Here is a 13,948-nt window from a genome sequence, read left to right as displayed (position 1 = left end):
AGTACCCACTTTAAAAACTGACCATGTCTCTAGAGGAAGGTAAATAAGGAGCGTTTTGTTTTAAATGTTTGTGCTTCTTAAAATAGCTAAAAACAAAATATATATAGCTTTTATGGAATATTTAGTATGTGGAATCACAGATAAGCATTTAAACAAATTAGTAAAAATAAAGACACAAACATATCACTAAAGCAAAAACCAAGATATTTCAGCTGATTCATACAACCATAATCAGTTGGTGAAAATAAGCTTTATTGAATTGAAAGCAAAGCTTTTTATACAGAAAAACACAAGGAAATCCAGGGAGATGAGAGGATATGTATGGCAAAGAGGGAGTGAGAGGTATGAGTGGAAGTTATGTGAGAGTGAGTTGAGTGGTAAAGTATGTAAGGAGAGGTAAAGGCAGAGAGAAGCTAAAAGGATGGAAGAAAAGTAGGAGGCAAATAGTGGGAGTGAACCAAGTGTATGAGTGAGAAAGTTGGGTAAACAAGAAAAGCGGAAGGTGATGAGAAGTTATGGCAAACTAGCCTTATATATATATATATATATATATATATATATATATATATATATATATATATATATTAAGATTAAGGACTTTCACCTCTATTTGTGTTTCCTTTCCAAATAATAACTTTTGCTAAAGTGTTTCTCAACATACTTTATTAAACCTATGGACTTATATATATATATATATATATATACATATAAGCTCATATATTATTTTTATTTTTCATTGTCTTCTGCTTGAGGTTAGTGGTTTTGTGAATGACTTTCAACTTTTACTGTTTGTTGCCATTCCGCCTGTGCTACCTGCCAGGACTAGGTCATCATCAACTGATCCTCCTCCATGTCTTAACCGGCCTATCATATGGCTTGGCACCACCAATGTCAATGTAGGACACACTTTGGAGTCGTTTGGATGACTGATGCCAGGCAATGTGGCTGTATCAGTTGAGACATCATTGTGCGACATATTTTCTCATGGAGATTTGTAGAGTTACACTGGCTATTTTTCTCTATCTGATACACTGCAGCCAAGATTGTGTCATTCTGACATTTTGTTGCTGACCATGTTTCACAGTCGTACAAGAGTACAACTCAGACATGTGTATTGTATGTTGCCGCTCTAACTTCAATGGAATGCCTGCATTTGTGTGCATGCATATACATATATAGATAGAAAGATATAGAGAGCTTTTACATATAGTTATCCACAGATTGTTTTGCTATATTACAGCTTCTCAGTGTTATGCTAGACAAGCATATATATTATTATTATTAGCATAGTCACCCAGTGTTAGCCAGTAATTAAAATAATTCTTATCTATTTAAAGATGAAAGTAAAACCTCTAGTATAAAAAAATTGTTTTAAATTCTTAAGAAAACATTTTTTGTCTTTTCTCTTAATTTCTTGTAAGAAAATATTTACATTTTTGGAAAGATAATTCCATGAGGGAAATGTGTTATTTAAAGAAAAACATTGCTTTCTTATCTATAATATAAATCTCACCTGTCTGTTTAAATGTATGTATGTATGTTTGTATGTCTACCTAAAACTTTCGACAGAGGCGACGGATTTTCATGAGATCAGTATCATTTTAAAGCTCGACCCTTCAGACGACAAATATCGACAGATTGGCTAAAATCATTAATTCCTTCATCCTCAACTGAGCACTTTTCTACAAGGAGGGGTCGCTTTTTTCACTGATATTTTCGAGTCATCTCCTTATTTCGATTACTTACTAAGCCTTGAGCCCCTGGTGGGGCATACGCCATCCACAACTGCCTGCCAATGTCCACGGTCCTGGGCAATTTGCTCCAACTCCCTCCAGGAGTAGCCGGTCAGCTTAGCGTCTGCCTCCAGGTCTCTTCTCCAAGTGTTTTTTGGTCAGCCTCTTTTCCTCTTTCCCTGAGGGTTCCAGGTCAGGGTCTGGTGTGTGATATTCGTTTGTTGTTTCCTCAGGGTGTGTCCGATCTATCGCCATCTCCTTCTAATCTCTTCTTCTGCTGGTACTTGGTTAGTTCTCTCCCAGAGATCTGCATTACTGATGGTAGTTGGCCAGTCGATCCTTAGCTTCTTCGAAGGCACGAGTTTATGAAAGCCTGCACTCTTCCGATGGTGGTTTTTGTTGTTTTCCACGTTTCTGCTCCATACAGTAGTACTGATTTGATGTTGGAATTGAACAGTCAGATTTTTGTGCGAGAAGTGATGAGGTTGGATCGCCAGATGTTCTTGAGGGCTATGAAAGATGCCCTTATTTTGATTGACTAGTCTTAATTTAAACCATCGCCCTTTCAGTTTGGCAATGGGCGTAACAGCAAAGACGTCAGGTTTTTTTTTTTGTTCATGTTCTTTTCCTCCTTTGCAGTACGGATTTGAGCCTGCCTGGTGGAACGATGAATCGGAATCGTTAATCGTAAGAATCATATATTTGGGGGGGAATCGGAATCACATTGTTAAAAAATACCTTAGATTTACGATTTCATTACGATTCTCTTTATTTTTAGTTAGACTGTTTGTTTGAAGTGAGATTAATGCTGTCAAAAATTTATGATAAAAACGTCATAGAACTTTTCATAACATATTTAATATGATATACAAAAATTTTATTAACTACTTTAAAGGTAATCTGTATTTATCTTAATGAGTTTTCTTATTCTGTCACATACATAGGTGTTGTCTGTCTGTTTTGAAACTTCAAGGCCTGTGATTAGTTATCTGTTTGTGCTGTTGCAAAACTTTAGGGGTCGCGAGGTAACATTGTTTTCATTTGTGAGTAAAGTTTATTTATGTATAAAACAGCCTAACTACGTCAAGTCCATGAAAAAGTTGATGAATACTTAAGCTCTTAGAGAAAAAAGATTTTACAGTGCTCTCATATAACGAGTAAATCCTGGTTAAAATCAGTGGTTTTTCCAACTGGTGATTAAGAAAAAAAGGAAAGGAGGCGCTTATCTTTTGGCAAGTTTTTTTTTTTTTTACTGACACTCTTCCATTAGTAAATGAATGAAAAATCTCATTAGTAAATGAAAAATGTCTTGTCAAACTTTATATTTTAAAAAAATAAAACAAGCAAAATCAAATTATTTAAACAATAAAAGGTTTAATAGAACAATGTGTTAAGTGAATTTAATTTTTTTTCTTTTAGAAATTAACATTTCATTAAAATATTCTGTGAATGAAACAATTAAACATTTCTTTTGGAACTTCTTTGTACAACAAAAACAAAAAAAAAATGTGAAAAATTTATTAAAAAAGGAAAAAGTTTAACTTTTTTTTAATCCTTTGAACAACTAAGTTTGGAGAAAGGTGTTAAAAATAAAAAAAACTAGACGGAATACTGTTAAAAACCCACCGAATATATGTCAGCCTATGTCACGGTAACATATATTAAGCGAGTTTCTATAGTATTTTGTCTAGTTTTTATTTTTAACTCCTTTTCCCAAACTTACCATGTCAAAGAGATAGAGTCAGGCGCCATTTTTAACTTTCCAATACATCGGTAAACGCTGAAGCTGAATAAACATGTTACATTAAATAAAAAACACTAAAAACATATCAGAAAAGTAACTTATCTCGCCTTTGATAACATTTATTTGTTATGTATTTGTTTTTTGACAACTTTTTCGAATCTATGTGTACAGTAATACAAACCCGGGTATTCAATTATAGGACTTGTGTAGTTTAACAGGTGCTTCTGCAGTTTAATTACACCCCCCCCCTATGTAAACAGAATTTTTGTGAAATGGTAAATGTCGGTACGTTGGAAAAACTGTTAATTAAACTGCAGAAGCACCTGTTAATGGAATCCCCCCCCCCCAAAAAAAAAGAATGAAAAACATAAAAATGTGTTTGTTGCTTATGTTTTTGCAAACCGCTCGTGAAAATTTTATTTTTTGATCAATTAAAAAAGCATTAAAAACTATGTAAGACAAAAAAAAAATGATACGCATTTTTTTTTTAAAACTTTCTTATCAGAAAGATCCTATGCGATGTGATAAGACACTTCACTACGCCTATTTGCGCACGAACGTATCCTCTAAGAAAAACACTATCGAAGGTGGTGAAATGACACAAAATAGTCCCAAGATCTAGGGGTTCATACCATGCAAATGGTAAATTTGCGGCGGGTTTGATTATCAGATTTGTTGTCAGCGACCTCGAATACCTTTAAAAAAACAAATTAGAATGGTCAGTGTTCTGTTGTTGCATAAGGTAACATTTACCAAACCAATTTCTTTAGATTTAAAAAATATTATTGTTAAAAATATTTTAAAAAGTCAAATAAATAAATAGGAATAATTTGAGATGATTGAATATAAAAGGCTAAAAATTTAATCAAGGATTTAGTTATTTTTCAATTTCATTTAGAAATAAGAATATTCTAAAAAGTGGAATAAAAATCAATAAGCAACTGAAGCTGCAAAAAAAAAAAAAATGCTACATTTGAAAGAGTTATCGAAAATAAAGAGAAAATAAAACAAAAAATGAATATCAAAAGATAAACAAAACATGTTATTCCCCTTGAAATTTGATGTTTTTGTATTCTTGTTGAATTAATTATGACTTACTGTTTCTTTATATGTTTTAATATATAAAATAACTCCTTAAATTGATTGTTATTAATTTCATGGTGCATGTTTAATTCATGGTTAAAATATTTGTTTTGACTTTTATCTTCAATGAAAATTTTACAAAAAAAAAAAATCAAATCGTTTTCGAAATTCCCTTAATTGTATTTCCACTTTTTCGCTGTACCAAATTTTTTCGCTACACAAAAATCTTTGATTATATAATGGTAACAACAATTCCATCGGAATCGTTAATCAATATTTTCCTGGAATCGGAAAAAATTTAGGTATCGTCCCAATACTACTGTCTACTACCACCTTTTTTTTTTTTTGCTCAACACACACATCCAAACACTCGGGCAATGCCAGGCTAGGATAAGACAAATATGAAAATTCAACAGTCTATACTATAGACTCTATAGCTTTACTGTAATAGATTTGTTGTGTCTGATATAAACTTATGTACTTAAGAACAATTACTTTCACTTAAACAAAAAAAACAAAAAACTAATTTATTAAAATAAAGCATTATCTTCTTTGTTCAATTTAATGTTTTATATATTGACAGCTTTTAGAAATTTCAAACTAATTTGTCTTTCTTTCTCTCAAATCAATCCTTATCACTTTTACTTGGTCTTCCTCTGTCAACTGATCCTGCTACCTCAACTGTTGTACATCTACTAACCCAAAAATTCTTTCAATATGACGAAACCAACAAAATCTCCTGATCTACACACAATAACAACAAAAAATAATACAAGCACTTCAGCCGAGTTATGTAAATATCTTAAGACCATGAAGAAATTCTAAACATACAGGATCAAAGTGTAATATACGTTTGATCTTAGGACATGCTCCCAAACAGTACCTTCCTCGAAGGGAGTTCTCACAAGAATATGCATATATTTTTGTCTCCATCCAAATTGGCCCTTCTTGAGAAGGTAAATTTTTTTTCACATTAAAAACTGAACTTGTGTCTAACTTTGCTCTTCAGCGAAGGCAAGTAATAGATAGAATAGATCGCGGCCGTACAGTAACAAAGAGCAAATAAACTTGCACATTTAAGCTTGAGGTATTTTTGAATAAACAGTTTTGAAACAGTAAATATTTAACAATAAAGGAATGTAAAAATGATAACAATAATAGGTCGATATATCGATAACAAAAGTTGGCCTCATTTCTAAACTTGCATATTTGTCAACTCTTCTTCGTTTTTGTAGGGCCCTGATTCTGTTGCATAGGTCCATATAAAAAAACTAATCACAAAGGAAAATATTTTTTATATATTTTTTTTTATTTGGCCAATGGTAAATTCGCTTTTTAGTTTTAATGGATTAAGATATTGATTATGAGTTTCAAATTCATAGCGTGTCTGAAACAGACTGACAGATTTATGATTGCAAAAATAGTTTTGTTAGTGGAAGAGTTGAACATCATTGATGTGGAGAAAGTTATTTGAAGTAGACGATTAAATTGGTTGTCTTCAGAAGATGCAAAGAAATGAATTTTAACAGTGATAGGTTGTCAGTAAAAAGTGGGTAGATCTAGGAGGAATTGGAAACAGTTTGTGGCTGAAAATATGAGACCGTTCCGATTGATGAATCAAGATGTGAGTGATAAGAAATTGTGGAGATAAGGTGATGGACTTAAAAATGAGAAGAAAAGTAAATTCAATCCACCTCTATTTTAATGGACTTTCTAACTTGAAAAATTAGTACCAAAATGATGATTTTTTCATAACATCCATGTTGATGTGAAAGTTAAATTTATGTTATCACATTTTGGAAATGGATGGAAAAAAGATTCATACGTTTGAAAGGCTTATCAATTCACATTTTAAAATGTTAATACAGTTAGGGAAGCAGGAAACGGGGAGGAAATTCCAAATTCTAGTAGTCTAAGAGGAGAAACTATTTGAGTAGAAGGCTTTCCAGCTTCTTGGGATTTCTACAATGAAGAGGCGGCATTTTGCTGCTAGACGGATTTGATAGGGTTAGGTGGATGTACATCAAAGAGGTACAAGTGCAATTAGTTTGTCAGAGCATATTCCATTAAAATACTTGCAGAGTGCAACATTACGGTGAAAGGATAGAGGTTGGGGGAAAAAAATTATACAAATAGATTCTTGTGAAAATTAGAACATGGTAAATTTCATAGAGGGTGTTATAGAATGCTGTTTGATTTGTTTTTTAAGGAAGCAGAAATGTATCGAACTTTTGTGTTTTCTTTTATATTTTCTTTTATCTTAGTAACAAGATAAAACTTTAAAGTCTATAAATATCAACTTCTAAGTAAAATAAACAAAATAAATGCATTTATTAGAACAAAAATATATAAAAAAAATATTGTCTTTACTCTTCAGTATTTGCATTACATGTGATGTTATCCCACACCACAACCTGGAGAACACTAGGGAATTCTCCATGTGTGTGTATGTACACACACACACACACACACATGGAGAATTTAAAGGAAGAGAATAAAGTCAATTCTTTAAGAAGAAACTTGTCGGGATAATACAAAGCTCAACAAAATGTTTTGAATCTTAATTAGGAGTCAATTATTCTACCATCTGTCTATTCTCTATCTTACTCAATTCTTTGTATACCACACCCTGTATAATTCATCCCCTCACATTAATTATCATACTATTACTCATAATAGTTTTTTTTTTTTTTTTACAAGGCGGTCACCACTTATCAAGGCCCGGAAGCCACTCGGGAATAAGGGTTATTGCGTGTACAGTATGTTAATGTTGAGATTTGATAAAGTGCTGTTATAGTCTCAGATACCCCTGCTAAAAAATACCAACATAGCATAAACCCTCTATCTCATGTAAACCCTCTCTATAGCTACAACACATCTACACATATGGTTAAATAAGAAACTTCTTTCAAGTAACTTATATTCTCCCTGTGAGTTTAAACACACATACTATCCACATACATTAAACCCACTATGACAGATATGCTATATACCTACCTGTATTATATATTGCCAACTACACTCCTTTATCACTGAAATCAATATAGTTCCTTCAAACATCTTCGATAATTTATTTCACCTTCAATGTAACTATTGCTAGACGTCATATTCCTATTATGTTACCTAACATCTTCTCTATTCTTCTGAAGTATTAGGCTTCGAAATACCATGGTATAAGAAGTATTAGGCTTCGAAATACCATGGTATAAAGAATTCCACTTAACCAACACCCCTAATTGATGTATACCCTTATTAAATAAATGAATAAATCCATATATATTACTATATAGATTTTATACTTTCATTTTCTCTTTTTATTGACTCATATATAGTGAGAGTTAAAAGATAAAGAATAAAGTTATAGGACTTTATTACATTATCAAGTTAATAAAGGTTACAAAAAGGGAAATAAGGGATTTATAGAGCTCTGTTGATATAATGATGGCTTGCTGCTGCTTTACAAACTTTGCTATTTGAATTTAAAATAGTGAAAGTGAATGTACATGTTTTTTTTTTTTATAATCATGTTTGCAAATTTATTTCTATGAACAAAGAAAGGAAAGTTTAATCTCCCCTCCCCTTTTTTGTTTTTTACACTAAGATTTTGCTTGTGTGTGACAACAGTAGTAAATCAAACATATAAACAAAAAGTTGAATTAACTTAAAATATAACTTTTTAATATGATGGTTAGTGGGAGAAAAAAACATTTACTTGTTTATTATTTTCGGAGAAGATTAACTGGAATTTTTCCAAAATTGTCTAATTTCAATTTTAAATGAATCTGCTATATTTGTCTTTTTTTCTTTTTTTTTTTTTTTTGTCTGATAGGAATGGTTAACATGGCAACGGTGTGCTTCTTACCTCATCTACAGAGGAGTAACTCGGATTAAATGTGCACAAGAATTACAGCCACTTATCTATTATCTCACACGGAAAGGATACATCAACATTGGCCTTTTGAGAGACCCTCCTTCAAATTTACTCCCCCCAACCATTGACCACGAAAATGTAAAAACATTTAACGTTCATTTGTTTACTTTATTTACTCTGTTTATGTTATTTCCAAATTGTTTGACATATGTTGCTAATTTATTGCCTTTATTTTATGTTATTTCCAAATTGTTTGACATATGTTATGTTGCTAATTTATTGCCTTTTGTCATAGGAGAACATATTCTCTCCTATGATTGGATTAAGAAATATATAAATATTTCTTATAATATATAAATATGTTTATTGATATATTAATTAAAACATAAAGACGTTTCTAGAATGTCGTTATTCATAAAAATAAATAATAATCGGCGTCTATAAATATAAAAAGGCGTAGAACGCCTTTTTACTCCTTTTTTTGAGTCTCTAGAAGGTTCCAGGAAGTTCCTTTTAAAACTCATATAAAAGAAACGCTATTGGTGGGTAAAGTCAGTTCGTGACATATTTTGGGATGCAAAAAGAGGCAACCAACGTCCGAATTCCGGCTTCCACATAAGGCCGTAAAAACAAAAACCTCACTGAAGAACTGGTTGTCTGGATTCTGGTAAAGTTTTTATTTATTCTTTGAGTTTGTTGACCGAAACACATATACATATAAAAATACACTAAACAAAACATTTCAAAACACAATACATTAAGAAATACTTTCTTTATGATCTAAGGGAGACAATTTATTAGCGAGTTGTTGCCCTTCAAACATGGTAATCTTTTCTTTTGTTTTTTTTCTTGTTAATTTATTTTTTAATAAATTTCTTTTTCGTTAAATCTTTTTCTTTTGTTTTAATTTTATTACATGTGGGTGCTGATAAATCCCTAGACCATATGAGCTATGATCGGCACACATATGTAATAAATGGGAGCTCGTAAAAACAAAAAAAAAACAAAAAAAAATCCATTTATTAAGTTAGTCAACAACCTTCCGATGAATATATATACAAAAGGAAAATTTATACCAAACTAAATAATAATAAAAAGATTCGTTCTTTCTTTCTTTACTGAGATAATGACATAATATTTATTATTAGCTGTGCGCTATTAAAAAATATATATATATATATATATATATATATATATATATATATATACATTGGTCTAACGATAGTTCCAAAAAATAAATAAATAAATAAATGAAACAAAATATATACATATATATAAATTTATAAAAAAAAAAGAAATAATAATAATAATTTGATTTGCTTACGTAATTTCAGATAAATAAAAAAGTAAATAACATCTAAAAATATTATAAATATAATTAAATAAAAAAATCGGGCAAAACAGATGCTAGCCTTCAAAAAAAAAACAATTAATAAAATAAAAAATGTCTACCTAATGTCATTAAGAAATAAAAAAAAAAATTAAACTAAATAAAACAACAAAAATATATACATATATATAGATTTATATACAATAACAAAAAAAAAATTGATTTGCTTACGTAATTTCAGATAAATAACAAAGTAAATAACATTTGAAAATATTTCAAATATAAAAATGAAACAATCTGGCCAAAAAGACGCTAGCCTTCATAAAAAAAAAAATTTAAATGTCTACTGAATGACATTGTACTATTTTATAAACAAATGCAAGGGAGATAACTATATTATCAAAATAAAAAAATAAAATTTTTTCACCGTGTCAAACAAATACACAAAAAAAATAAAGAATAAAAATTAAAAATAAAATTAACAAACAATATAACATATAGATATATGTTAAATTTATATCGAAGTGATTACGTAATTTAAAAAAAAAAAATAAATAAATAAAATAAAATTAAAAAAAAATAAAATAAAAACAGACAAAAATACTATCGGAAACTCAGACGCTTAAAAATTTTTTTTTCCAGCATAATCTAACGGAAATAACTACATTATTCAAAATAGTTGTTAACATAAGGAAACAGCGTTCCATAGTCGGTTAAAAAAAAAAAAAAAAAAAAATTTAATTAATTATAAAATATTAAATTATAACATAAAATGCCTTTCTTGGTAGAAAATTTTTTAGGTTCCAAAACAATAAAAGAAGACTTCTTTAAGTTAAAAAAATCCAAACTATTAGATATCGCTAATTATTTCAATTGGATATAAATCTGAATATGAATAAAGTAGAAATGGAAAATATAATCGAGGCAAAACTCATAGAAATAAATTTGTTAGACCCTCATAGTTCAAAAATACAGGACAGTACTCTACGGTTACAATTAGAAGTTAAAAAATTAGCAATAGAAAGTACTGAAAGAATGGAATTGCAAAGAATAGAATTAGAAAAAATGAAGCTGGAATTGCAATCCAGAAACATAAACGTAGGACGATATATAAAACTCGTACCACATTTTAATGAAGCAAGAGTAGAGAAATATTTCCCTCATTTTGAAAAAATAGCAACAACGTTGGGATGGCCGTATGAAAATTGGCCAGCACTTTTACAATCGGGACTAAGGGGACGAGCTGCCGATATATATTCTGCATTAGACAACGAGGATTCCTCAGATTATGAAACTATTAAAACTGTCATACTAAATGCGTACGAATTGATTCCGGAAGAGTACAGGTTAAAATTCAGGAATTTAAAAAAATTTGAAAATCGAACTTTCGTTGAATTCGCCAGACAAAAAACGGACTTATTTCATCGATGGCTTAGAGCAAAAAAGGTAAATGGCGACTTTGAGAAATTAACACAACTAATATTATTAGAGGAATTTAGCAGATGTGTCGACAAAGACACACAATTGTACCTAGACGAAAAAGATATTACAAACATAAATGACGCTGCGATACTCGCAGATACTCATAAGGTAACTTTACGAAAACGTTACGAAAAAACAAACCTGTCCCATAAGTATTTAGATGGTTACTCTTATAATAAATCCTCATTAAGGTCTCAAACTCATAATTTTTCTCGCAATAATAACATTCATAACAGACAAAACCCTTTCCCAACTGATTCTATAGTTAAATGTACTTACTGTGGTAGACGCAATCACCTGATATCTGAATGCAGAATAAGAAAAAGAGATAACGAGTCCAATAGAAACTACAAACCCCACGCATTCGCAAACACAAGAAAAATCAATTCTTTCCCTCACTCATCTCTCCAGAGTTCAAATGAATTTAAAAATAATACAGATTCGATCATGCAAACTTATAAACCATTCTTATCCGATGGCTGCGTTTCCACAGGTGACATTAAAAACACTACTCCTATACAAATCCTAAGAGACACAGGGGCGTCCCAAACACTTTTACAAAAAGACATTTTACATCTATCAAATTCTACCTTCACGGGAGAATACGTCCTATTACATGGTATCGACTTAAATTCTACAAAAATACCTCTACATAAAATATATTTACAATCTAGCTACATAAACGGTTTTGTTGTAGTTGGGGTTCTTTCCACCCTACCAGTAAAAGGTGTCTCCTTAATCTTAGGGAATGATCTAGCAAACGGTAAAGTTATAAGAAATCCGATAATTACAGATAATATAGATTTAACAGACACAAATGAAGAAGATAACAACTTATATCCAATATGTGTACTCACTCGAGCTAGAAAAAATAAACAACTGCTAGAAAACCACAACACTTTATTACAAGACACTTTATTAAAATTAAACGAAACATTTATAGCGCACGACCTAGAAAAATTAAATAATAAAAATAAACATTAAGATATTAGCACTGTACGTAATGGAAACACCACAGGAGAATTACAAAATCTTATAAAAGAACAACAAAATGATAACGAACTATGTCTTTTAAAAAGTAAGGCACTTCCATTAGAAGACGCAGAAAAAGAACGAGAATGTTTCTATATGACAGATGGCATCCTCATGAGAAAATGGAGACCATTAGATGCTAGTCTAACTGAAGAATGGAGGATAATACACCAAATAGTGATCCCAAAAGTTTACAGAGAGGAAATACTCAATATAGCTCATAATACCCCTACGTCAGGCCATCTAGGTATAAATAAGACACATGACAAAATATTACAACATTTTTACTGGCCGAAATTGAAACAAGATGTAATCGCTTTTTGTAACTCTTGCCACACTTGTCAGATGGTCGGGAAACCAAACCAGAAAATTCCTCCCGCACCTCTAAAACCTATTCCAGCTTTCGGCGAACCTTTTAGTAGAGTGCTAGTTGATTGTGTTGGTCCTCTCCCTAAAACAAAAACAGGTAACATCTATCTGCTAACAATCATGTGTGCATCTACCCGCTTTCCGGAGGCAATTCCGCTAAGGAATATTAAGACAAGAACTATAGTGAAAGCCTTAACTAAGTTCTTCTGCTTAGTCGGGATCCCATCATCCATTCAATCAGACCAAGGCTCAAACTTCATGTCTGGTCTATTTAAACAAGTGATGGATGAAATGTCTATAACACAATATCGATCTAGTAGTTACCATCCAGAATCACAGAGAGCTCTTGAACGTTTTCATCAAACACTCAAGTCTATGATACAAAAATTCTGCTTCGAATATCAAAAAGATTGGGATGATGGAGTTCATTTTTGTTCGCAGCAAGAGAAGCAGTCCAAGAATCGCTTGGTTTTAGTCCATTTGAACTTGTTTTCGGTCATACAGTAAGAGGGCCTTTAAAACTTCTAAAAGAAAAATGGCTTACAAAGCGGAACGATATGCATCTCCTAGATTATGTTTCCAAATTTAAAGAAAAATTATATTCGGCTTTCACATTAGCACAAGAAAACTTACAAAATTCTCAGGCTAGAATGAAAACTAGATACGATAAAAACAGTAAACACCGTACTTTCCAAATAGGAGATAAAGTACTAGTATTCTTACCAATTCCATCTAATTGTTTACAGGCAAAATAATTTGGACCATATGTCATAAAAGAAAAAATTAATGATGTAAATTACATTATACACACCCCAGATAAGAGAAAGAAAAATAGGTTATGCCACATCAACATGTTAAAACCTTACTTAAGTAGAAATGCTACAGCAACAACACGGCCAGTTTTTACTTTGAAAACTATTTCAGATATTGACACAAGCAAAACACCTTCGGACACTGAAAAAACTTTTCTTAAAGAAAAAGAAATAGGTCATTACAGTAAATTAAACAACTCCGAAATCCTACACAATCTAAACAACAAACTTATACATTTATCTTATGAAAACAGAAAAGATGTATGTGCTTTGGTCAATAGATTCAAAGATCTTTTTCCAGATGTTCCTAGGAAAACTACAGCAGCAATACATAATGTCGTCGTGGGCAATGCAAAGCCCATAAAACAACATTTCTACCGACTAAATCCCATCAAGCTCCAAAGTCTGAGAAAAGAAATTAAATATATGCTGGAAAACGACATTATAGAACCAAGCAACAGTGAGTGGAGTTCACCATGCATCCTTGTGCCT

At 31.1% G+C, this 13,948-nt stretch overlaps 1 protein-coding gene across 1 annotated transcript in view; it reads left to right on the top strand.

Moving 5' to 3' along the window:
- The window catches only part of LOC145296050 (lysine-specific histone demethylase 2-like), a 211,622-nt gene that overhangs the window by 138,681 nt on the left and 58,993 nt on the right, over positions 1–13,948 (top strand). Inside the window, exon 9 of the mRNA XM_080142105.1 lies at positions 8,390–8,569. Within this exon, the coding sequence (XP_079998231.1) occupies positions 8,390–8,569 (180 nt within the window). The remainder of the gene's footprint in view (positions 1–8,389; positions 8,570–13,948) is intronic.

Source organism: Euprymna scolopes, chromosome 16 (genome assembly GCF_053919585.1).
Source record: "Euprymna scolopes isolate OS-2025 chromosome 16, ASM5391958v1, whole genome shotgun sequence".
Taxonomy (NCBI): Eukaryota; Metazoa; Mollusca; class Cephalopoda; order Sepiida; family Sepiolidae; genus Euprymna; species Euprymna scolopes.
This window is presented reverse-complemented; position numbering and strand designations above follow the sequence as displayed.